Consider the following 24,686-nt stretch of genomic DNA (forward strand, 5'->3'; position numbering starts at 1 on the left):
TATCATCATATCTTTGTCTTATTTTTCACATATTTATATGCATGAAAAATAAGACAAAATCTCAATTCAAAGTTATCAAATGACAAATCTACAAATAGCAAACTTAAGTATATACAGTAATAAAATTTGCAGATAAACATTCTTTCATAAAATGACAGGTATAAACACCAAAATTTGCATGTGCACTAAAAATATAAAAAGTTATAAAGTGGGTATGTTTATCTGATTGACGGCTTTTAGAAAACTGATCTGTCAAAGTGCAGTCTTCGTTCTCCATTTCATGTTGAATCAACATGACCTCTATTATTCATAAATATAAAAATGTGGACATACAACTTATTGAAAAAAGTGATTCACTTATGATATTTAGATTCATTTCTTTAAACGCCCTTTTTAAAATTTATAGCAAATTAATCACGCAGCCTGGATATTTAACATCCCCAACAAACCTTCCCAAACTAGAACATCCTAGTTTTAGATTTTCCATAAATTTTGATAATTTTTTTTTAATAGTACAAAAAGTACATGCTTGAGAGGGCAATCTATCATAGTAAACATCCTGCTCAAAGGTATTTAAACCAAAATGTATTTACATACACCATTGAACCCTCTCATTTAAAAAGTCTTCAGTTCTGTGGGTGACACTGATTAAAGGCAGTGAAATGAATAGAAAGCTCTGCTTCTTGGCAGACAATGAGCTTGCTGCCACTACATTTACCACACCAGAAATCTGCAGACTTTTTTAAATCAATTTCTGCAACGATACAGTGGCAATTAACAATCACTTTGGAGAGGATGTTTACCGTGATTCAAATTGGGTTCAGTTCTTGGATTTTAATCATTACTGAAGAAATTCATGAAAACTGGCTGCTGAGGAGGTGAGAATAAATTCTAACAAACAAATTTAGTCTTAGTCTATACTACAGCTTATAGCCATAGCATATAGTTTCCAAAATGATCAAACGGGTCTGAGTAGTGAATGTGCTAGAATCAGAGTTAAAAAGAGGAATTTCTCCTTCTACCTCTGTCGGGAACTCTCACCATAAAAGACGTTGATGGTAAGAGTTCTAAGACTAGCTGTACATCATGCACAATACATGACATGTATATAAAAAAAAATATTTCTTTCCAAGCAAGCAAAGACAGACAAATAAAGCAAACAGCAAAATAATATAGCACTCATCCTACAAATTTGGAGAGAACAGTTGGATAGATGAAATTATTTCTAATCCATATGGCTTAAATTGTTAAGAAGGCAACTCAGCAGATGACAAGACCAGTCAGTATTAGTCTCTGTAAAACAATCCACAGGCATTGCTAAAATATAGTATAAATGTGTGATAAATTAAAATCTCAGAGTTTTTACTGCTACAACACAGTGTCACTGAAATGACACTGAGAAGGTTCTCAAATCTGAAGTGCTCAGTTCAGTTAAAGACATTTTTCTTGTGTGCAGAATGAGGCAGTGCATGAGTGAAGTGTGGCTGAGTGCAACTTGTCTTTGAAGAGCAAATCGAGCTAAGAGGCACACTAAAATCAGGGCCAAGTTCCAATATTTGCTCCCTCTCTGCGTGGAAAATACAAAAGGCCTGTGCTTGGAAAAAAGTCTTTAAAAGTTGATGTCTCTTCTGTGTTCCAGATAATTCTCCTCCCACAGACAGATGTCTCATAATTCAGCAGTGGGTGATCAAAGAAAGTACGGGGCAGGAAGGGTCTGAGCTAACGGTCAACTCTGCTTCCTGAATGCCGCTGAGTCAGACTAGTCATTTCAACGTGGGCGCTATTTGAGGAAGCCTTTATAGAGCAGGTGGGAGTGATTGGTCCCTCTTTCGTTCTCCAGACAGAAGAGCAGGTCCCTGAGGTTGACTCTCGTGATGCGCTGCCGCATGAACTGCCTGGAGCCTGTTCCACTGGAGCCTCCAGGCTGGGAGGGGCCTGACCCTGAGCCCTGCAGGGTGGCACAAGACGTTTATTATTTTGATTGATTTATTATGTAGGACTGGCTTCCAAACTTTTATGGGGCCGATCAAATTACATCTGCACTAATATATATTAAAAAAAAAAAAAAAAATGCCTTGTCATTCCGTGCCAAATTTCCATATCTGGGTTTCATTAACACCAACAGCTTTTTGTTTTAAGACGCATAAGGTTTGCTACATTTACACGAGTAAATCTCATCAGCGTCAGTGAGCAACAAGTGTTTACTATATGTAGCCTCCGCTTGGACAGCCACAACACCCTTCACACCTAAGGGCAAATTTATAGAATCACCAATTAACCTGCCATGCATGTCTTTGGACGGTGGGAGGAAGCCGGAGTACCCGGAGAGAACCCACGCAGGCACAGGGAGGACATGCAAACTATTTTCTTTCGGTTAAAATGGATTCTACAAATATTGAAAAAAGTATCTTTCAGGAATATCTGTAAAGATTCTCAGTCATCATTGTCAAGGTACATTTTATCCAAACGCAACTGGACTTGTTTGAGTTTCTTGAAGACTTTTGATTTGAAAGAGCAGAAGAAGCCTTGGGGATGACAGGTGAAAAGACACGAAACAAACAAGTGCAGTTGCCTTTGGATAACACTTTGATCATTTAGGCATCTACCCAGCCCTATTAGTTTGTTCATTTGAAATCATTCAAAATAAGCACATTCATCTATTTAAATGGTTCCATATTCCTCACCTCTGCACTGGAACCCCGAACAGGAGAGTCCATTTTCCGTTTTTTCCTCGGGCCGATTGCTGCCAGCGCCGTTAGGTTGGCTTCTCTCTGCCTGATCTGAGCCAGCTCCTGCTGCTGCATCTGAAATATCCAGATCAATCTCACAGACAAATGGAGCATAATTCTTCACAAAGACAGCAATTGTATAGTCACTAATTTTAGCATGTACTTACCTCTTTGGCCTTCTGTTTAAGTCGGAGTTGCTCGGGGTCTTCTTGCCGTGACCGGGACTGCAGCAAGGTAGAGGACATTTTAATATTTCAAGATGGATATGTTCAATTTATTAAATCAATTGTTTTATTCATTCACTCTCTCATACTTAGCAGATCTGTTATCCAGTGACGGTTAGCGGCAGAGGAAATGTATATTAATGACACTGACCCCAGATCACTCGCTCACCTTCTCTATGCAATTATGAGTGTGTGTAGGATTCTTCATGCCAATTATACTGTGTGTCCTTGTTTAAAAGCTGTTACCTTGGCAGCCTTCAAGAGGATTTCTCTCTCCTGCTCTTCCTTCCTTTGTTTCTCCATCTGATCCAGCTGCTCAAAGAATTTGAGCTGGGTTCGCACATCGCTGGCCCGCTCATACCGCTCGTCCTCCTGAAGGTGGCATGAAGTAGGACGTTGCACGGAAAGACGGTAAGAAATAACAAAAGATATAAAAACAGGGTGAGGAGCAATTGCCTCCCCTCCGCTGTCAGATTACCGTTACCAATTATCACCTTGAAAGTCATGTTCTTCTGCTGCGCCACCTGTGACACCTTTTCCAGCAAGTTTTGTAGCCGCTGCTGCGTAGCATGTGAAATGTAGTTGATAACATCTGTGCCCAACTCGCTGACACCGAACTTCTTTCCTGTTAAAACAGGAGTCAGCGTGGATAAAGATTTAAACAGCGTCAGCCCGAAGCCATGCTGTATCTGTTTTTGTCTACATCTACATCTCTCACCGATCTCTAGTGCTATCCGGGTAAGCGAAGGGGTGGTAAGGAAAGTCTCGTCCTTACAGGAACGAGTCACCATGCCAACAATCTCGGAGTTGGTTGCTAAGATACGGGCACTCTCTTCCGACAAGTTGACTCCTGCCATTGAGGCCACATCGTTGATATCATCATCATCCCTGGATGAAATAAGAAGTAAAGAGACACGACATTAACAGCAACTCAGTTTACACTTTTTGTTTTGTGCACATGTAGACAGAACAATTTGGGTCGACTAAGGGTTCGTTGAGAAAAGTATCTGCCAAAAAAAACGTTTCATTAATCGTTTAGTCGCAGGAAGGGAAAAAAAAAAAAAAAACTGTGGCTTGTCAGTTACGTTATAAATATTATAACATAAAAAAAAATGTATTTTTTTACCGACCGAGTTTACCCCCCCCCCCCTAGGAAAGTGGCCTTGTGGGTAACCTGGGATAAGTGAGCGACTATTATGTGTAAGGGGTGACATTAGCAGCACGTAGTCGCAGCCACTGAGAAGTGCATGCTGACAGCGGTGATTAAGTTACTGTCAGCGGCTGTAGAAGGTCTGGAGAAGTCCAAGTTTCAGTTTAACAGTTATCTGAATGTGATGCACTGCCCCCACAAAAGGAAATAAAGGCCTGGTTCATGCAACGATGCGACGATGTTTGTGCCTCATTTCATCTTTGCAGAGTTGACGCAGACAGTAAAAACGTGTTACAGAACACACACACACACAGTCAATAACCTGTTAGTAGTATAAACAGAATTTTGAAGGCTATAACACAAAATACTGTGTTGACATAAATTAACAAAATGTTCAGTGTCCTTGCTGGTTACTGCTTTTGCCGTTAGCACTGTCCTTAGTAGGCGGTGTCTTTAACAGGTGGTGTTAATGTTACTTATTTCATTCTTTGTCAGCTCTAAACCCTTGACTGAAATGAAAAGTTGACCATTTGCTGAAACTAATGATCATTAGTTGACTAATATAATCTTTAGTTGGAGGTAGAAGAAAAAAACCTCTAAACTCAATAGTTTCATTTAACTGTAGTGTTATCGACAAGATTCAAGGAAGGAATTAATGAAGTTTCTCTTTGGCAAAAGAAAATACCAAAGACTGAGATGAGCACGCGTCAATAAAAGGAAGAAACTACAAGGCTGTCAGTCCAATGACACTGATAAACGTTTCAAAATGTGTAGTGCTCAGTTCAGTGCAGTTCGTACATGGAACTAAAACACTAGAAAGACATTCCCAGAGCAGCACACTGTATGTGAGATTAAAAAATGTTCAACTTTAGTGCTCCCTAATGGTAGTATGAAAAACACACTGAACAAAGGAATTGCACCCAGGGAAATTAAGATTAATGTCAAGAAAGCTAAAAAAAAAAAAAAAAAAAAAAAAAAAAAACTTCACTAAATTAAGAGCATCTCATTCTTTCATTTAAAAAAAAAAATTAAAAAAAAAGTGGAAAAAGAATAATTTACAGATGTGCAGAAAATGTGTGCACTATCAAAAGGTAGTGTAAGGGCTGTCTGTAGTTTAAATGTCAGTGGACCTATGGACCTTTAATTGTCCTGGAATGTGGATGATACCGAGACCAGTATTTAACGGACATATATGAAATTAGTCTTTATACGTCACAAACCTGAAAGTCCCCCCTCCTGCTTCCTTCAGCTTGTTCTTCTGAGCAGCAATGAGAGAAGCCTGATTGAGTACTTGTACTCCTCTGGCCCCTGGAGCCAACGTCTGCTTTACTGCAGGAACTAAAAGTCCAGAAAAAAAGGACAGAAAGCAAGTTTAGATTTCTGCAGCTTACTGAGAAGAATAAGTTGTAGTTGCAGTTAACATTGTCAGTGTACACGCACTATAAATATCTGAATATAAATTCTACTCTAGAATCAAATCTGACAACTTTGTATCCCACAATTACACACAATAGCCAGAAGATGGCAGCACCTCCACAGTGAACATAGTAAATGGGTGGAAACCACCACACAGACTCAGAGGGAATCATGTGAGTCTTGCCATGGAGCAATAGTAGTTTTACACTGACCACTGACAAACAAACTATATATTCAGTTCAGTGCATGAACGAAATTAAACAGCCCCTTGAAAATTTCTGACTTATGCTCCTACTTTTGAAATCAAAAATACTAGATTTTGCAGCAGCTTTTTTTTTTTTTTTTTTTTTAACTTGTTTTACAATTTGCGGAGTTTTATATGTTTTATGTTGTACAATTGCAAGCTCCTGTAAATATTGCATAGGTTGGTTTAATTTGCATTATTTCATTCCTGTAGGCACTGATTAAAGAAGTGTGAGTATTTCTCAAACACACACCTGTTTGCAGCTGTTTGACCACCTGTGGTTGGCCCACGATGATGCGGCTTGGGGTTTGTCCTCTGAGCGTTACCATGGGAGTCTGAGCCAGAGTCACCTGTGGCCTCACCATGGTCCCCTGCTGCTGGGGCACTATCTGCACACATTCACAGACAAAGAATGAGAAACACAATTTAAGCAACACATGGAAATGGAAGTACAAAATCTTACATGCAACATTTCCCCTTCTATGTACATGGCCAATCACCACATTCAAACATAGGTATTCCCCCCCCCCCCCAGTAGCAGCAGAATTACCAGTCCAGGTTTACTGTGAGGTGTCTGCGTGAGGCTTATGACTGTGGTTTTGGTCGTGGCAGTGCTGGTGGGTGTGGTGGTGGCGTTGGAAAGAGGAGGTCGTAGCACCACAGCGGTGAGAGCCGTGGAGGCTGCCGCAGCAGGCTGAGTGCTCGGCTGAGGCAGCAGGCTTTGCTGGATAAAGGCCTCGGAGTCTGGGGTCATCTGGCGGAGTGCAGGGAGACTTCTCTACAGGCAGAAAGAGAGCACGGACCAAATTTGCATTAAATAAGTGATTATTGTGAAGTAAGTAGCAGCACTTTGGGATAAATGGTGTTATTCCTATTATATACTGTACTGGAAACAAACTGAAGTGCAGAGAATTCAGGTCATTCGATTATTGTAATGAGAAGTTTATAAAAGCTGTTTTTTCTTTTAACATTTTTAGAGACGGGGAACAAGTTGTCTGCACTTTTCTTCTTTCTTCGCTTTTGATTTTTTTTTTTTTTTTATGCAACAGAATATGTTGAATAAAACATGAAAATGGCATTGGCAAAAAGGATGGGACCCAGAACCTCATATTTTGCTGCACAAAATATTGAAGCAATCCATGCAAACAAGTGATTTCTGTTGCTCTGAGACTTGTGCACCTGTCAACAGGTAGTTTGGTCCACTGTTCTTAAGCAAACTTTTCCAGAAGGGTTCCTTCTCCAGCCTGCATGTTTTTTTTTTTCCATTGATCAGATCATGGCTCATAAAAGGCCACTTCAGAGTGGTCCAATAGTTAATTCTAAAATCTGTAATTTGTCTAAACGTTTGCATACAACTGTATCTGCTGGTGTGTCATTGATCTCACCTTGAGGAACGGTACGAGGTACGGCTGTGGGGAAGAGTTGAGCTCCCGGTATAACCTACTGGTGAAATCTTCAGGTTCGATCTTTGCTTCCTGTTACAAAAAAAAATAAAAAAAATCAAATAAGCGAGGTAAGCAGACTGAAAGAATGTCAAGTAAGATATGAGGATGAGTTTTAACGCAGATGGTGAAAGAGGAGTACCAGCAGGCTCTTGACCAGCTCCTTGACGTTGGCCGTAGTCTCAGAGGACTGTTTTCCACTCGATGCCAGCTTGATCAGCGTGGACAGAAAGTTTCTGCACTTCTTCACATTCTCAAGTGTTTCCTGCAAACACAAACATACAAACAGCATTTCTCTAAAATATTTACACCAGACTTGTGGTAGGAACGCAGGACAGGACACAAAGATTCCCTCAAATGAAGTATCTGCGTAGTTCATCATTTCATTTTTGACAGATTAAAGAGACAAAAGCATTCATGGTCCTCTCTTACAGCTGTGACAGCTGTCGGAGTGACAGTGGCCCCAGTGGCTCCGAGGGGCCCCACCCTCTGTGTTACCGCTGCGGCTGCAGATCCGGGCTGCACTGTGTTGGGCGTGCCCAGCATCTGTCCCGTGGCGGTGGCAGTTCCTCCCAGCATGATGGTGTTCTGTGTGAGTCAGTGAATATGCGGTCATGAGGTGGGACACAGGAAAGTGATATGGTCAGAATGACAGTTTTGACACGTCTGGTTCCAGGGCACAGTACAGTCAGCTTTTACTAAGACATAATGCAATTGTTTTCCAAGTTTTGTTTTTCCAGGAATGAGATAAGATATTGAATGTTTGCTGTCACAGATAGCTGTACTCTGTGAATACAACATACAGTCACAGGAGTGTATCCTAAATGACATGATTGGAGCTTGCTATAAAAAATACAATCTGCAAATCAGACAAGGAAACCAATGGGGTTTAGTAAAAATGTATTCAACTTTAAGGGAATTTCCATGGCCACCGAAATGATTCTCAAGAAAGATTAATGCAACCAGCAAGGTTTTCAATGTGAGAAAACATGCCAGCTGGAGAAGAAATGAAAATAAATATCCTGAACTTGATACAAAATCCCAACTTTTCCTAGTAGTTATTGGGCAAAACAAGATGACCATTAACCAATAAATATGGGCCCTGTTTTTATCAAACATTTCAGAGCAGGAAATAAATCTTAACTAGTCCAAAGAGACACGCATTTAGCCCTTCTTTAGCAACAGAATTAAAAACGTATTTTTTTTTTTTATTCTAGGAGTTGTTCCCTGAAGGTGGATGATAACAGGACAAACAAGCACATTCCATGATGAAGGGTAATTCATTTGAAATAACAACAAGCTCTTTTAAGCATACAGACTGCATTCAAATCTTTTGTGATTCAGTTTGTTTGTGTCCTCCTGGATATTATTTTTTTTCAGTGCATACTGTTGGCAATCCTAACGGAAGCAAATGTATTTTGTGGAACCCCAGACCACAATGAGCGAAGCAAAATTTGGGGGCTGACTGTGTGAGGTCAGTAGACACAGGGAACATTAAAAAAAAAAAAAAAAAAAAGTAAGAAAAAGGGCCCTTTAAGGCATTTAGGAAAAAGTGAAGAGCTTCACTGGTTTTATTGAGGTCATAGAGAGGAGCGCACTTTATGTCTAGATTGATGTGGGAAGGAGGGAGTCGATGGGCAGTTATGATCACGATGCCATTGATGTCACTGGCCTCTCTGAGTCGTTGGAAGTGAATGTGCACTGGACGCAGCCGTGACAGGTAGAAATGTTATGTAACTTGAAGAGCAAATCCGGACCAGAGAAAACACATTTGATGTTTGCAGCTGCATTTAAACACAAATCTTGTTCTATTAAAGTGTAACGTGACCAATCCAAAGCAAGTTCCATATAGAGGAAAAGGTTAGCTTTAACCTGGTAGTTCAGTAGTTACAGATTAGTTATTGTTGTCACAAACCTGTCTTTAAGTCATGGAACAAAATTATTAAACTCATATCAGTTACCATGCTTTATGGTGGAAAATGACCCTTATAGGTTCTTTAATGGCATTTGGAGCTTCATGATTTTTTTTTTTTTTTTTGTCTGGGAATTACATATCCCAAAGGGGTGTATGGTGGAGTTACCTGCAGTACAGGAGGCCTCTGCAGGGTTGTGGTGGCTGTCACAGTGGTCTGGACTGTGGAACCTTGTTTAATAATGGTGGTCGGGGTGACCGGCCGAGCCAGCAGTGATGTACCTGGAGCCTGGAGACCAGCAGGGGATGTGACAGGAGATATTAGACTCCATGAATGGGAAAGTGATGGAACAGATGATAATACACTACTTATTGTTTTATCCTCCCTTATAAAAAGTTATCCTTTATAAAAAAAAAAAGGGCAAACATTTTTTTAAAAATATTATTCAAAAGTTATGTAACTTTACAATATATACTGTATCAGCTGCTTTTAACTCCCATAGAGGAGAAAATAAATTTTTAAAAAAAAGACTTTCTTTTTTCCATTATCAGTTCTCCATTTGGTCTGTTTCTTTAATTTCCTTCACTTTCCTTAAAGTTGGATTCAAAACTGACTCCATACCAGCTAAAGGACATTGACACAGTAAAAAGGGTAAAAAAAAATTAAAAAAAAAAAAACCTGACTACTACAGTAGCTGCTAGATTCAGTCAGTATACCATGGAAATTCTGACCCAGTGCCATATATCAAATTTGTGAATCACTTCTTAACATGAATGAGTCAAATTTTCGGTATGTGACTGTGTTCATGTGTCCAGCAGTCCTGTACCTGTAGAGAAGTGATCTGGACAGGTGGTGTGCTGGTGGGGGCTGCAGGCCGTGGCGTCATGGCGCTTTGTGACTGCGACTGTGCCTGCATCTGAGCCAAAGTCTGCTGGTGAATCATCAGCAGCTGCCCACTCTCACTGCGAACCAAGACCATGCCTGCATGTGGCAAACATCCAGAGGTTAAGATGTCAAAGGTCATTGCTTTATTGTCCTGATCAGTCTCACTTGTATGTAAGAAGTTTCTGAGATGAGGGTTATGGACTAGGAGGCCTGCACATGTCCAGCCAGGTACCGATCAGGGCAAAATGAGCCACAAACATGGTACTAAAAATCAAAAGCATTTTGAGCCACAACACATCATGTTGGATGTTGCGAGTTCTGTTGAAACTAAAGTTTTTCTTGCCAGCAATACTGTATATTATATTAGTGTATTACTATGCACTGGAGCCTGGTGTTATAGCCAGGTCAATTCTCCATCATACAGATGACTGCTTGTGTGATAAGTGACTGGACTCTCGTGCATAGTAATACACTGGCCTACAACAATGTAGTGAAAGTTACAGAAAGTCCAAACTGGAGAATTAAGGAGTGAAAACAAAAACACGTTTTGTTCTGGAAATGGACACATTAAATGCTGTGATTAAAACATTGTTGTTTTTAGGATTTGTTGTGGCGTATTTTGGGCAGACCAGTTAGCAAAAAGTTTGAATAGGGTAGCTCTGAACAGACACTCTGAACACTTTTTTAAATTTGTTTATTATTGATGGAACTAGATATGAGCAATTCGTATTTATTTATGTCACTGGGTTACCCCTTTATTAATCCTGAGGGTAATTTTTTTTTTTTTAATTTTTAAATCCTGCCACTGCAAAACCTTCAAGTGACATTTAAGGACCGAGATAAGCAGTTTAACCCTTAACCTTTACACTCTCTTAAAACACTTATATGCAGCAACACGCCATTGATAGGACAACAGTATGCAATTGTCTCAGACAAGCTAAGACAAACAAATAATAATCAACAGATTGCAACAGAATGCTACTTTGATACCCTACGGAGGTTTGCTGGTTGCCCCTCAAGGCTTTAAATCTGTTCTGCAGTCAGGACCTTGTCCACCTCTAACCTGTCATTTGTGGCCTCAAAAGACAACCACTTCCGTGTCCTCTTTGCTCCCCTACAATGTGTCTCAAATCATCCCTTTCCTACAAGAGCAGCTAAGAAAAGTGCATGAGTAAAATAACATTTGTGGTGGATAGCAACAAGTTTCTGAACATTTTTTTTTGCAGCCCCGAATCAGCCTAAAGGGACAGTGTTTCACGGAAAACGTTCCCGATGTTCTTAAACTTGTTAACTACGCGACGCAATTACCTGGAGGGAGCTGGATGTTTTGGATATTTGGGGCGTTTTGTTGCGGCTGAGCGAGTCGAGGTGCCAACACTTGTGGAGCAATAGCTCGTACTCCGCCGGGAGGAGTGGCGGCGATTGTTGACGGAACTGAAGTCCTCAAGTTTTGCAGAACAGTCGGACTCCTCGTGGTCGCCGTCGTCCCCGTTGCGACAGCTGAAGCCACGACGTGGACACCGGTCTGCATTACGGATTTTGCGGAGTCAAGTTTGTGGACGAGAGAGCCGGCCGTGGCGGTGGCGGCGGCGGCGGCGCCGCTGACAGCCGGTGGGGTCAACCCGGCGGTCGGGTTGGCTGCGCTTTGCGAAGCGTTAGCGGGAGTTTGCATAGGTGGCCTCACAAGAGTGACAGTCGGTACGGGTTTCGCAGACGGCTGAGAGGAAATCACAGACGAAGTCGCGGCGTTTTGCGCACTCGAGGTAGTCCGAAATATAGTACTCGGTGTTGCAGACAAAACTGCTGCTCCTCCTCCTCCTCCTCCTTTGCTCACGGGAACAGGTCCGTTGTTTACAAGCGTGACAGCCGGCTGCGAGCTGCCGCTGTCGGCGGATACGCCTCCGGGAATATGACAGTTCACCGCCACGGTACTTCCATTCAAAGTTTGAACGCCGCTCGTCCCAGGTTTCCCGACATCTGGCGCCGCCGTAACAACTCCGCTGGCTGTCCCCGGCTTGGACTGACTCTGAGCGGCTGTCAAACTCGCTCCCGCCGCTGATGTGATCCCGGTCGCCCCGTCCATGCTTGAACCGTGGGGACCCCCCCGTCCCCCCGTCCCTGTTACTGACACCTCCTTGCGGTCCTACCCCTACAGCAGCGGAAACACATCAAAACAAGGAGGGGCGGGGGGGCGAGGGGAGGGGGGTGTCGAGCAACTCTCCGATTCGCATTAGTTTCGGGACACACGCAAGTGAAGCCAAGTTAGTTGAACAACGTGACCAAAAATAGCTGCTGTTAGCTAACCGGAGTGCGCAGCTATCTCACCTGCTTTAGCAAGCTCTTGTTGTGAAAGTCCCATTTTGCTGCCCTGAACATTGAACTTACTACCTGCAGCTGAGTTGCCGACGTGTTTTGCTGCAGATTGGACCCTTGCCGTTATGTTAACGTGACCCGCTCCTGTTAGTTCAGACTCCAGAGATCCGGCTAGGTCACTAACTACTTTTTCGTCCAGCTCTGTGTTGAGGAAAACATCATCCAGCAAATCGGAGCCCGCCGCCATCTTTGCCCAGCGACGCTCGTTCGTGAGACGCATGCGCCGATTGGATGCACCCGTCCGTGACGCCGCCTCACCGGGCGCTGTGATTGGTTCGTCCAAGAAAATAAAGCTTGGAACAAATGGTTGCGGTGTTCAGTGCCAGCGCCGTCTGACTGCCTGACGGGGAAAGCGACGACACCGCTGGCTGTACCTAGGTGGACCTTATCACACCGTGGGGACTCTCTTAGAGTTCCTGTGCAATACTACATAACCCTCCACACCTGTGCGCATTACCGAAGCATTCTGTATGCATTTGATCTTATCGTAGACTCTGAGCTACTCAAAATGGCTGCGTGGATGCTATGTTGTTTTTTTTTCCCCCCATAAGAGCCGCAGCAGCCGCCTCAGCGCTCATAAGACAGACTAGTGAGATGATGCTGCCTGCAGGTGAAACTCTTTGAGAGTGCAGATCAGCAATAGGCAACCAGTTTACACAGTTGTTTTTGCAGCATTATGCCCAGAGGGAATTATTTGTGGCAACTTCTTGTTAAAATTGCATGTAACTGATTACATCTGGTCAAAATATAACACACATTCTCCATGTAAATGCTACAAATCATAACTACGAAGTAATGCACATATTAGGCAGGATGACTCAAGAGCATATGTCTCAGTTGTCAGGGGCTCAGTGATTAGTAGTTGTCCTTCCCAGGTGAGAAAGTCCCAATCAGTGGGCGTGGTTTAAGTCACCTGTGGAGGCTTATAAATTGTTTCCGGTTCCTTCAAAGAGGCAGTGGTGCCATGAGATGTGAGTGTTTGTTGGAATTCATTACAACTGTCCTGAGTATTTGAAATTCATGGCATCTACAAAGCCTTATATTGGCTGTAGAATAGGGTTAATTTCAAAAGCCCAAAATCGTTATGAAGGGATTTTGTATACAATTGATAAAACAAACTCCACAGTAGTGCTGGCAAAAGGTGAGTGGTGTAGCTGTGTTTCATGTTCGGTCAGCATGTCGAGCAATAAGTTGCTTTTTGTGTGTTTTTGTCAACACAACTGAAATGGAAGTTTGTTAGCGTTATCAAACTTTTTTTTTTTTTTTTTTTTTTTTTTGAACCAGTCAAGTGTTTTGGAACAGAAGGACGACCTACCGACAGGCCAACACCACCTAAAGAAGATATCTATGAGTACATCACTTTCAGGGGAAGTGATATTAAAGATATCACACTTTGTGAACCTCCAAGATCTCACCATGGCCTTCCTACAGATCCTGCAATTGTACAGGTAGACAAGAACTGCGTTGCTCATACTCCGAAGCAGAGGACAAAGTGTTTCAATACCTAGTTAATGTGTCTTAAGTGGCTTTAACTTCTTGTGTTTAGTCATCCGGTGCTGGCTCTTCAGGCACCTACTCAGCTCTTGGACCATTTAGCCCCCTCCCTGCCTACAACCAGCTTGCTGCCAGCGCTTTACTTAATCAGCAGTATGCTGCAGCTCTTGGCCTTGGTAAGTCAGTGTGTGCAAATTTATTCCAAGAAACAAACCATTAAACCCACACCACTCTCCTTCTTAAATGGGTTGTTTACATGCAGAGTTTGGTTTACGGACGGTGTTATGTTGTGTTCTTCATGCAGGGCCTATACATCCGGGCTTACATGTTAGGAAGGGCCCCATGGTGGAAAAGGCTGTTCAGACGCTCCATGTGGAACGGGTTTGGCAGAGGAGAGGTTTGACTCCATCCCAGGAGCAGCGTTGGGACAGGAGGAGGCCCCAGAGCACCAGTGGGGAGAGTTTCCAGGCCAGAGGGGCTACTGGGGCTACCAGCAGAGTTGCAGTGATGAGAGGCAATAAAATACTATATTCCACTAATGGGGTTAAAAAATGACTAGCTTGAATTTTTTTAAAGTCTTTGATGCATTTTACAACTGTATACAGTAGGAGGGAAAGGGGGGTACATGGATACATGTCCATCTGTGTGGTGATGAGCAGTTAAGCAAGAGTGTAGATTCTGTTTTTGAATTTTTAGGCCCAGGTGTAACCGCTTCTCTGCAGGAAACTCGACAGCAAAATAGTGAAAACAGGCTGCCACGCAGAAGAAGACAAGGTAATTATTAAATCTGACTTCTTGTATGCAATTCAAAAAAAGTCCAACCATCAAGTGCATTGTTTATGTTTGTTTTCTTTTTAGGAGCTCGAAGGCGCAGGAACCGTAGCAGAGGCCAGCTGATGGTGACTAATGTTCCATCTCCCACCCTGAAGTTTGAAACCGACTTTGATTTTGATTTCTCAAATGCACAGTTTATTAAGGAGCAGGTCAAGAGGGAGTTGCAGGACCGGATGAATATGAATGGTTGGTCATCAGCTTAAGTGGGCACAAAACCGCTATTGTAATTTTGTTTTTCATCTGCTTTTAAAAAAAAAAAAAAAAATTCTTGTCTAGGGAACATGATCAGTTTAAACCTCAACATTATTAATAACAACCTATTTTAGTAGTTGCAAAAAGGCACATTCTGATACCATGATTTGGTCAGTGGCAGCTGTGATGGCACTGTTCATGTTCAAATCTTGCTTTCACGTTCTCTCAGAAATGTTAGTTTATTTCCATTTTGTAACCGGTACTTGAAATGAAACTGAATCAAACGTGACTTAAGAGTCAAATGAGACTTTACAAGTTGTATTTTTTACTACTCAGTTTGACGTACTGACAAGGTTTTCGGCTGATGATGATTATACCAGCGCATGAGCTGAAAGACTAGTAAATAAGCCAATTTAAGACATACTCTCTTCCAATTGGCTTCCTTTTTCTGTTTTCAGATGGAAATTGTGAGAAAGAGAAGAAAGAAAAAGTGGGATTGCACATGACTGAAGAGAAAAATCCTTTTGGACCAAAATGCTACTATGATAAAGCAAAGTCTTTCTTTGACAAAATCTCATCTGATGACAGGTTCAGGTAATCTAGTGTCTTTTTCATCTTCATTATTCAAATGTTATTTTTTTTTTCCTACATAATGGAGCAAAAGGCTTATATCTTTGTGTCAACCAAAAGTTTCAGATTAACATGGGCAGAGGAGCGCAAACGTAACCTGGAGACATTTGGGGTCCCTGGACGGTTTGTGAGGGGCCAAGGCTTCAGAGGTGGATATACTGGAAGTAGAGGACGAAGCGCTGATCAGATGCTACCTTCTTACAGAACCAGGAGTGGGCTGATGTAAAGTTTGAAGTGTGATACGAGGCACCAAAGCCAACCCAATCTTTTCCCTTATTTCTTTATGGGACTCCATGACCGTGATCAGCAGAAGTGCCTCTGGGCCCTGTATGAAATGGTTTGTTTGGATTTTTTTTTTTTTTTTTTTTTTTTGTCCTTCTTGTGGCAGTAATCTTCCCCCAATATTGCCATGACTGTATTTGTTTTCTTGTGATTTGACCCCATTTTTAATGTGGGCAATTGTTTCTTGAAAACTTTTTTTTTCTTTTCTTTTTTTTCTTAAAGGGGAATTATAGTTTAAGTTTGTACCTTTTGTTTTTTGTCAAGAGTCTCCGCTCCTAAAAAAAATATGTAATGTAAAAAGTCTGGCTTCACCTTGTGGGAGTATCAGTCTTATTATTTGTAGCTCCATGTACTAAATTAACAATGTTACATACTATAAATATTAATACAAAATGAAATACACCTAAGTGAGACTACTGTAAATAAACTACATACTGCTGATCCACTTGTCTCATTTTCTCTGAGATTACATCACATCTATGTAAACCTTGGATTCTAATGCAAGCTATATATCTTTAATCTGGGACAGTAGCAGTTCTTAACCTCTTTTGTTACTAACAATAACGGGTCCTTTTTATCATAAATATATTGGAAATGTTGTCCGACCATCTAAATGACAAGCCACAAAAACTGTAAATGGATCACTTGTCATGAAAATTGCAGAAATCCCTGATTTCCAGTGACTCATGGGAGGTAAATACCTAAATGCTCGGCAGATGTCAGGTGCATGGTGCGAACAAATATGAACACCAAACTGTGGTAGAAGCCTGCGGAGCATTAAAACCATTTATTGGTAGGAAAAAAAACAACTTTTGCAACAATTGCTGTTAGTGCACTGAGCAGCGTGTATACAATGTAGACTGATTGGCTTTCGTGAATCAAAGGATACCCCGTTTACAGAGGGAGAGTGGTAGGCTGCTTCACTGTCTGGGCTATACCAAAAGCGGAGGGACAGGGATGTTCCCCAATCATGTAACTGTTTATTATTTGTGTCACTATCTGCCTGTAAATCAACGTGAATATTTTCTTGAAAATTACACGTTTAATTTCATTCAGATAAATCAAGTTGCTTTTGTTTCTTTCCATTGAGGACAGAGAGCTGGTTTGGTCAATACCCCCTTTTTCCTGGTAATGGAGAAACTATGTAACCAAATAGAGGCTGCGCTCAAGATAATAAATATTAGAATAAAAGAAGCGCCTTTATTTCCCATATGACAAAATGTCGGTGGCGTTTTCATCGGCGCGCCCCAGGAGTAAAGGAGAGGTGACACAGCAAACGATACAAAAGGTAAAAAAAAAAATAATAAAAAAAAAATCTTAAAGCGTCGCGGCATTTCTGTTTCAATATTCTGGTATACGAATGGGAGAGTGTGATCCTCCTCCAGTGCAGACAAAGTAGCCTGTGGTGAATATCAAAGAAATGGCAACTGGTATTGTAACGTTACAGTCAATTGAAGGTGCGAGCCAAACAAAGCCATGATGACGGTGATGTAGGCGATCGTTAAAAAAGCTCAACACTGGCGGGATACCTGCTTCCTGGTGATGCTGTCATTCTCGCTGATTCTTCCGACAGTTCATATTTTTGAATGGGAAATAGATTTCAGCTGTAGGCTAGATTTTTGGGAGTTCTTTCCAAGAATTTTAAAGCCCAATACCTTTGCTGGGTTTGATTATAGGTGCTATTCCCCTGGCAGACACCGTTTTCTTGTGTTTAGGTGGTTATAACTTAGGATAGGTAGGTGGTTATAATTTAGGATAGATGGATAGATAGGCTACAATAATGTAGGATGGAGGGAAATGTGCAACACAGGACAACCCCGAGTCCTATATTACCATGCTGCTTCTTTTCCTTGACGGAATGGCTGTTTCTTGCAAAAACGCACAACCCATCATTAAAATAGAGACCTTCAAACGTTGTCCTAAATAGAGAGTCTGAGAAGCTGCGTCTTCATTTGCCTCCGTTATTAGAAAAAAGAAAAAAGTGACCTAGAAAAAAATATTCCAGGGCTGGTTGAAGTTCTGAGACTCCAGGACAGCAATCTCATAAGAGTAATCTGTATTTTAGTGGATACATTGCATTGCACTGCGACTTGAGATACTCTGGACTGAAGTTGTTTTGCTGTCTCCCAAAGATGCTGGATGAAAACCATCATTTAATACAATGTATAATGGATTACCAAAGCAAAGGCAAGACAGCTGAATGCACACAGTAAGTCTTTTTTCCCCCCTTACTGATCAGTGCTTTGTGAAAGTATGGTATGGTAAAAAAAAAAAGTACTGTGCAAAATGTTCTCTTTTTGACAGGTATCAGCAGATTCTGCACAGAAATCTTGTTTACTTGGCCACAATAGCTGATTCAAATCAGAACATGCAGTCACTACTTCCTGCAGTAAGTCTGTTGTTTCATTTTAGAAACATACTGGAGATTTGTCCAGTCTTACATCAAATACAGTATTCTTAACATCAGTACATAGGAGAGTGAATGAGTCAAATAAAGAACAAAATGGATGGAAAACAGAAAATAGATGCATATATTATGAACAAATCTCATCAGTGTCATTCAGTTATGACTGCCATTGCAATTAACATATCTCCTCACTTTTAGCCTCCCACTCCCAATATTTCAATGGGTCCTGGTGGGATGGGCCAGAGTGGGGGACATGCTCCAAGCAACCTCAATGACAACATGGCACCAGGACTCCCCCCCGCATCACTAATGCAGAGCCAAATGACCAATGGTGAGAGTTAATCATAAATGTGCATTTTACAAAAAGACTCTGGCCCAGATGAACATTATTTCCACAAAAAGTCACAGCCCGTGTGCAAACTTGCAGCTCCATTTTGTTGTCTGTCCCCTGTCTTGTTTGCTCGTCTGATCCTGACTTTGCTGCATGTTTGTCTGCGGATACATGTCTTTTCTGCCACAGGGATTCTCTACTTTACTGCCTTATTGCCTGCAAGTATCTGCGGTTTTAAGTTCAGCTAATGGACAGTCATATCGTAGCTAAAGTGACTTTCGCTTTCTTCCTATTGCTGATTAATTTTTACATACATCTTTAACATTCATTACTCCTTGTACAACCATGCAAGCTTCCTGTTAAGATGAACTGAATGTGGGACCATGATTAACATGATATGGCCTCACATGGGGACGTGTGCTGGCTGCTCTGACTGTGCGTGTGTGTCGTCAGGCCCCAGCCATGCCCCCATGCAGCAGCAGTGTGGTCAGGTGCAGTCGGCCATTCCCACCACATCCCTCAGCCTGCCAGCCAGCAGCTATGGTAGCTCGGTCTCCGGCTACAGCCACGGTGCGCCCTCGTCCCAGGGTAGCATGATCCAGGGCCCTGGGCCTGGTTATGGTTCTTCTTCCTCTTCTTCCTCCACATCTTCATCCTCTTCCTCCTCCTCCCGCAGCAACCTCAACATGCAGTCCAGCCAAGGTGAGCCAGGTTTAGAGGAGCCCCAACATCAGGATTTGGTCTCATTTCAGCAACACTTCCAGGCTTGTGAATTGAACAAAACCCTTAGGGCTTAATTATGATAAACTATACTCGATGCGAGATGCCTCATTTCTTTCTATTTTGTTATTTGGGTATAATGCAAAATTAAAAGAAGGGAGTGATGAAAGTAATACCTTTCAAGTGTTTAGGATAAAATATACTGTAAAAAGATGGATCTGTGCATATCTGTCCTTAAATTCCCGCCAGCGTCACAATCAAAATAACACATTCAGTTCATCAGAGAGGTTTCCTGCCTCTTCCCTTCTCCCTTTTGCTCCAGTTTTAACTTCTTCTTATCTCTGACCTCTGACCCTGAGATGCAGCCCTTCTTTCCCTGGATGTCCATGTGCATTTATTGTTCCTCTGTTTATGCACCGACTTCACTTGCTTTGTTTGCATTTCTACTCCAGAGCAGCATCTTGAAAGCATCTCTTCAAAGACACTTTTCTTTAAGAGACCCCCTGACTGCTATGGACTCCCTTTTGGCTTCCCCCTTTGTCCTGATTGCCATGGACGTCCTCCTATGTTTATTTGTTTAATTATGTACATTTCTGCCAGTCTCTGTTTTGAGAATCCTACATATGCTAATATGCAGTTTGAATTTATTTCTGTATTATAATGTATGAGATCTCTCCCACCGATGATCCCACCTCCTCCTTAGTCTCCATGATGCACCAACAATCTGCCACTCCACACTACTCCTCAGCCCAGGCTGGGGGCCAACACTATCAGGGACAGCAGGCCATGGGCATGATGGGTCAGAGCAGTCAAGGAAACAGCATGATGTCTCAGAGGCCCATGGGATCCTACCGCCCTTCGCAGCAAGGTAGGTGGTCAGACTTCTTCATGCTACTTTGAATCGACACTCGGCTCAGTGAGTTTGTTTGGGTTGTGTTTGAGTGCTACATTGATGGATGGATGTGTTTGTGTGTTTGTATGTGTGTGTGTAACTGACTGACTGAAATGGGTCATCAGGTTTCCAGGTGATCTAAGTGTGTCTTTGGATGACTCACCTCAAAGTTTTAAGATTGTTAGAAATGCTCCTATTGCTGCTGAAGCTCCTAATTGGTTCTGTCATGGTATTATGATATTAATCAAAGATCATAATCTGAGAGGGATATTAAACATCAGCATGTGTCTATTTCCAAGAAGGAGACTGCAGATGTTTCATTTGTGTCACATTAGGTTCCTGTCTTTGTAAATTGCTTAACTTGCTAAGTCAGCATGTGCCTAATAATAGCTCCCCTCTGTCCTGTTATGTCTTTTGAAGGGTGTAGGCTAGGCACGTACCATGGCTGTAAGTCCTCATTCAACCTGATACACTCTTGTCTTTGCATTACTGGGTGAAGTATTTCCAGTTTGAACCATGTTATGAAATTGTTGTGTTCATTTTTTAGCTGTGTGACTCGCTCACCAGCCTCTCCCTGAGTGGTTATGAGGCTGTTGCTGAGGCTCTTCTATCAACTATGGCTCGTCGGTCACCTCTGGAAGTATAATATATGTTTCTATGACATTGTTTTGCTATTGTTGCAGAAGTTAAGATGAAAATGTTTTCTATTGTACTGTTCATTTCTGTACGGACACTTGGCTCCATTGTGGCTTGAAAAGGATATTACACTGTGGATGGCTCGTGTGTTGCATCTTCCAGAGAATTTCTGTTCTGTCGGTATTCTATGTTTGTTGGATAAAACTCAAAGAACAAAGTGAGACTTGGAATCTGGAGTTTCTGCACACCACCCTTGAGCAGAGATCAGATGCCCCCTGATAACTGGCTTTCTGTAGTCCTCATTTTCTCCTAAAAATAATCACACTCCATTTAATTTATAATGGAATTATTAATTGCAATTACATCACTTTGATTGGTATTCCTTAAAATTGTGGTTGGCCCAGAAAATGTTCCTTTATATTATTATATCAACCCATAAAAAAAATCATAGCCAAGGACTTGTAAACACACCCTAAAAACATAATTATACGTGCCACATCAATTTAATTTATCCATAGTCATTTGTAATAGTCTCATAAATAAATGACAGCCACAGCCCCTTTAGTGGCCACCTCAGCGGGCAGTTGGTCCAATTGACTGTTAACCAATCGTGGTGTCGCCTGTCTTGCAGGATCTGCACCAATACATGGGACAAGACGCCGGCATGTTTTTATGTTATTGCTGGAGACAAAAAGTACTCAACAAAATTAAGTCTGATATTAGTCTCAATTCTGTTTCCTGCCCGTGTGTGTCTGTCCGTACTGTCTCCATTTGGTGTGCCGAAATTTCAGATTTCAGATAGTGCTAAAGCAGTGTGTTGAGGAGAGAGCGCAAACTTCCTCCAGGGTGTTTCTTAGCGCTACGTGAATAATGGTGAAGTGAGTAGCCTTGAAAAATGCAGGTTCTGCTTGTGAGTTTGTCGTTGCACATGTATTATGAATGTTTCGCCTGCAACATCTGAATAATAATGTCTCTTCTGTATGTCATTGGGTTTTGCCTTAAGCGGAGAAGTCTTTGCATGAGTTGAATCGTGTTCTCTGCAGGTCATGGGGAGTACTCATATCAGCAGTCTTCATATGGTGAGCAAGGCTACGAAAGGTCGTTTGATGAGTCTTCACAGCATTACTATGAAGGAGGTAACAAGGATTTTTTTTTTTATTATTATCATTAACTGTTTTTTTTAATATATTTTTTTTCCCAACTTCACATTTCAGTTTGTCCAAGTGCTTCCAAACAAAACCGTAGAAACAAAACCATAGTTAAGTGTTAACTCACAGAATTAATGGCTGACAAGTGTACCTGGCATGTATACCTCCAGGTAACTCTCAGTACAGTCAGCAACAGGCCCAGTACCAGCAGAGCTCTGGCCAGCAGCAACCCTTCAGCCAGCAGCAGTACTCCTCTCAACAGGGCTACAGTGGGCAGCCACAGGGATACGGTGAGAACAACTCATATAATCTAGTGTGTGCATTCAGGCAAACATAAACACACACACACAAAACAACCGAACACACAAGGGTCATGTAAATCCTGTACCGCAGGTCCCGGCCAAGGAGCATCTTCCCAGTATCCTCAGTATCAACAGGGTCAAAGCCAACAGTATGGATCGTACCGCTCCTCCCAGGGAGGCCCTGGACCGCAGACACAGAGGCCCTATGCCTATGAACAGGTACATGAAAAATCCCCGTTACTTATTTACTTTAAGATATATGCATAAGCTGTTATTAAGGCTAATGTTAGATAGAAATCAATCAATTAGTTTTTAACTATTTAATTTAAAGTTTGAAGAAGACTATGTATATATATATATATTTTTTTTTTCCCCTTCTTATCACAACAGGTACTTCAGCTTCTAATGTGTGCTTAGTTAGGTATCCTGGCAGAAATTTTGGGCTGATGGATAAAAACACAGCTATCTATGGAGACTCCCTTTGCCTCAAAGAGCCATAATTGTATTTGACCATGATCTAAAACATTGTTTCCCGTTTCCTTATTTAATTAAGGATAAAAGATGAAAGCTGATTTATGTAGGGATATTGTAATGCAATGGACAACGTAAAAAAAGATACTTATTGTGTGTCTGTCTCAAGAAAACTAAATTTAGCTGAAATCTTTTTACATTTCAGGGTCAGTACGGAAATTATCAGCAGTAAGGCTGTTGGAAGAAAATGTAAGATGGAACACCTCAACAGTAAAGCATTGGGCTCAGCTGTGGATTAGATGATCTGGCTGCATCCGATTTATTATCCTCTCATTAATCATCATTCTAGCTAAGAATAAATAATCAAATTAAATGTAATGCTCCCCTCTTCTGTTTTGCTTGATACAGGGTTGCAGCAAGTAGTTGAAGGTGTGAAGTGCTACTGGTCCCTTGTGAAAAGTCAGGTGGCCTGTAGAGTCAACACGGTCAATGTAAAAATGTTCTATGGATTAAATAGATGAATAAAAAGGAGCGGTAGAGTTAATATGCCTCAGCAACATGCAAATATTCCTCTCTTTCTTTTTTGGCTTGACTTGCCACTTGTTTTTATCGTATCCCCTACCTTCATTCTTTTTGCTTTTTTTTTTTTCCAAACCTACTTTTATGATTTTATTTTATTTTTGCTTTGATGCACAGAGCAAGACCTTGGTTTGTGAGGCTGTGCAGCTATAAAAATCAAATTAGCCTTGAAGGAAACGTTCCTTGATATTTGTTTAATAAACTAGGTCCAGCTCTTGCTTTAAATCCTATCGAGGCGATGTTATATCTTATGATAAGGAATATTAATTTTAAGAAGGTGAAAAATGTTGGTACTGGAACCTGATTTGATCAGGGGGGTTGTCTGTGTTAGTCAAACTGTGATGTGTTGCTGTGTGGTCTAACATTATGTGTTTTCACTCTACTGATGTCTTATGACATAGCTTACTGATCAAAATTTAAAAATGTGTATCATTGTCCATGAGAATTCTACATCGTGGTAGCATTTTTGACAGTATACTTTCAACGGCATTGCATTGCACAGACCGTTATTGTGCAGAGTTAAGAGGTATTATGCTGTGATGCCATTCAGTAAGGATTTTGACATAAAAATGCATTGACACTTTGTCTGCACTTTATTTTGCAGTGATAGTTTATGTATTGTCTGATATTTTGTATTGTAGTGCGATTCAGGCTGTTTTTAACAAGCGATACTCAAAAAGCCAAAGTAACACAGGAACAGGACAGTAACATGTCCTGCACCTCTACTTCAGTTTAAGTGCAATAGACTCAGTCATTCATGTTGAGATTGGTTCTTATGGTGAACTCACACTTTCTATCATTATTTGTAATTTCTTGACATACAACAATGACAAAGACAAGTGTCGGTTTGTCTCTAGTTAGTCAGTGTTATGTTACCGTTTTCAATGTGAGATTTAAGACAATTATTTCTGTATTTATGTGACATATGGATAGTTTATATGAAGTCTTTCGTCACAAACATAAAGCTTACTACCTACTATTTTTTTTCAGTGAAAACTTTGACCTAGCTAGAATAGATGCAGTATTGTTGGAATGTTTTCAGTGAGCGTTTTTTTTTTTTCTTGTTTTTGTTATTCTCACAAACTCTTAAAGATAGGATAACATTATCTAAAACATTCTGAAACATTTTAATAATGTTATCACAACACATTTATATAATGTTTCTAAAGCACGTTATCCTGCTCTAAAAGAATAACATTCTGGGACCACACACACAAAAAAATTGCTATTAAAAACATTAAGAATTAGGACATAATGTTGTCACAATGGTATAAAAAACATTTTGAGAATGTTAACACAAAATATTTTTATAATTTTTTGTTCTCAGTTCCCTTTAAGACATTGCATAATATTCTCAGATCTATCTATCTATCTATCTATCTATCTATCTAT

General features: G+C 41.1%; 3 protein-coding genes across 5 annotated transcripts; 2 read left to right on the plus strand and 1 right to left on the minus strand.

Annotated features, from left to right (window-relative positions):
• Window positions 1-517: 517 nt before the first annotated feature.
• Window positions 518-12,146, minus strand: LOC138635602 (transcription initiation factor TFIID subunit 4-like). Its single transcript, XM_069723164.1, has 15 exons — window positions 11,312-12,146; window positions 9,945-10,099; window positions 9,287-9,406; window positions 7,638-7,793; window positions 7,348-7,470; window positions 7,149-7,238; window positions 6,314-6,541; window positions 6,017-6,152; window positions 5,324-5,441; window positions 3,672-3,841; window positions 3,448-3,578; window positions 3,200-3,325; window positions 2,897-2,953; window positions 2,685-2,804; window positions 518-1,948 (listed from the first exon to the last, which is right to left on the minus strand). The coding sequence occupies exons 1-15, from the start codon at window positions 12,084-12,086 to the stop codon at window positions 1,781-1,783; spliced, it is 2,673 nt and encodes an 890-aa protein (XP_069579265.1). The 5' UTR covers window positions 12,087-12,146; the 3' UTR covers window positions 518-1,780.
• Window positions 12,147-12,306: 160 nt separating this feature from the next.
• Window positions 12,307-15,928, plus strand: lsm14b (LSM family member 14B). Its single transcript, XM_069723178.1, has 8 exons — window positions 12,307-13,517; window positions 13,661-13,824; window positions 13,923-14,046; window positions 14,175-14,384; window positions 14,567-14,644; window positions 14,729-14,890; window positions 15,355-15,490; window positions 15,587-15,928. The coding sequence occupies exons 1-8, from the start codon at window positions 13,397-13,399 to the stop codon at window positions 15,750-15,752; spliced, it is 1,161 nt and encodes a 386-aa protein (XP_069579279.1). The 5' UTR covers window positions 12,307-13,396; the 3' UTR covers window positions 15,753-15,928.
• A 1,035-nt stretch (window positions 15,929-16,963) lies between these two features.
• LOC138635703 (calcium-responsive transactivator-like) lies at window positions 16,964-24,504 on the plus strand. Of its 3 annotated transcripts, XM_069723324.1 has the most exons (11): window positions 16,964-17,096; window positions 17,941-18,017; window positions 18,113-18,197; window positions 18,414-18,546; window positions 19,000-19,248; window positions 19,970-20,134; window positions 21,838-21,930; window positions 22,113-22,232; window positions 22,336-22,463; window positions 22,921-22,964; window positions 23,124-24,504. In XM_069723324.1, exons 1-10 carry the CDS (start codon window positions 17,028-17,030, stop codon window positions 22,945-22,947), a joined length of 1,146 nt encoding a protein of 381 aa, XP_069579425.1. In that variant the 5' UTR covers window positions 16,964-17,027; the 3' UTR covers window positions 22,948-22,964; window positions 23,124-24,504. The 3 variants fall into 3 exon arrangements, with proteins under 3 accessions (XP_069579425.1, XP_069579418.1, XP_069579430.1); XM_069723317.1 differs by having other exon boundaries at window positions 22,921-24,504; XM_069723329.1 differs by lacking the exon at window positions 22,921-22,964.
• The last annotated feature ends 182 nt before the right edge of the window (window positions 24,505-24,686 follow it).

This window comes from Brachyistius frenatus, unplaced genomic scaffold (genome assembly GCF_029030835.1).
Source record: "Brachyistius frenatus isolate BFR_SWC_R1_liver_20210118 unplaced genomic scaffold, ASM2903083v1 Contig_6, whole genome shotgun sequence".
NCBI lineage: Eukaryota > Metazoa > Chordata > Actinopteri > Embiotocidae > Brachyistius > Brachyistius frenatus.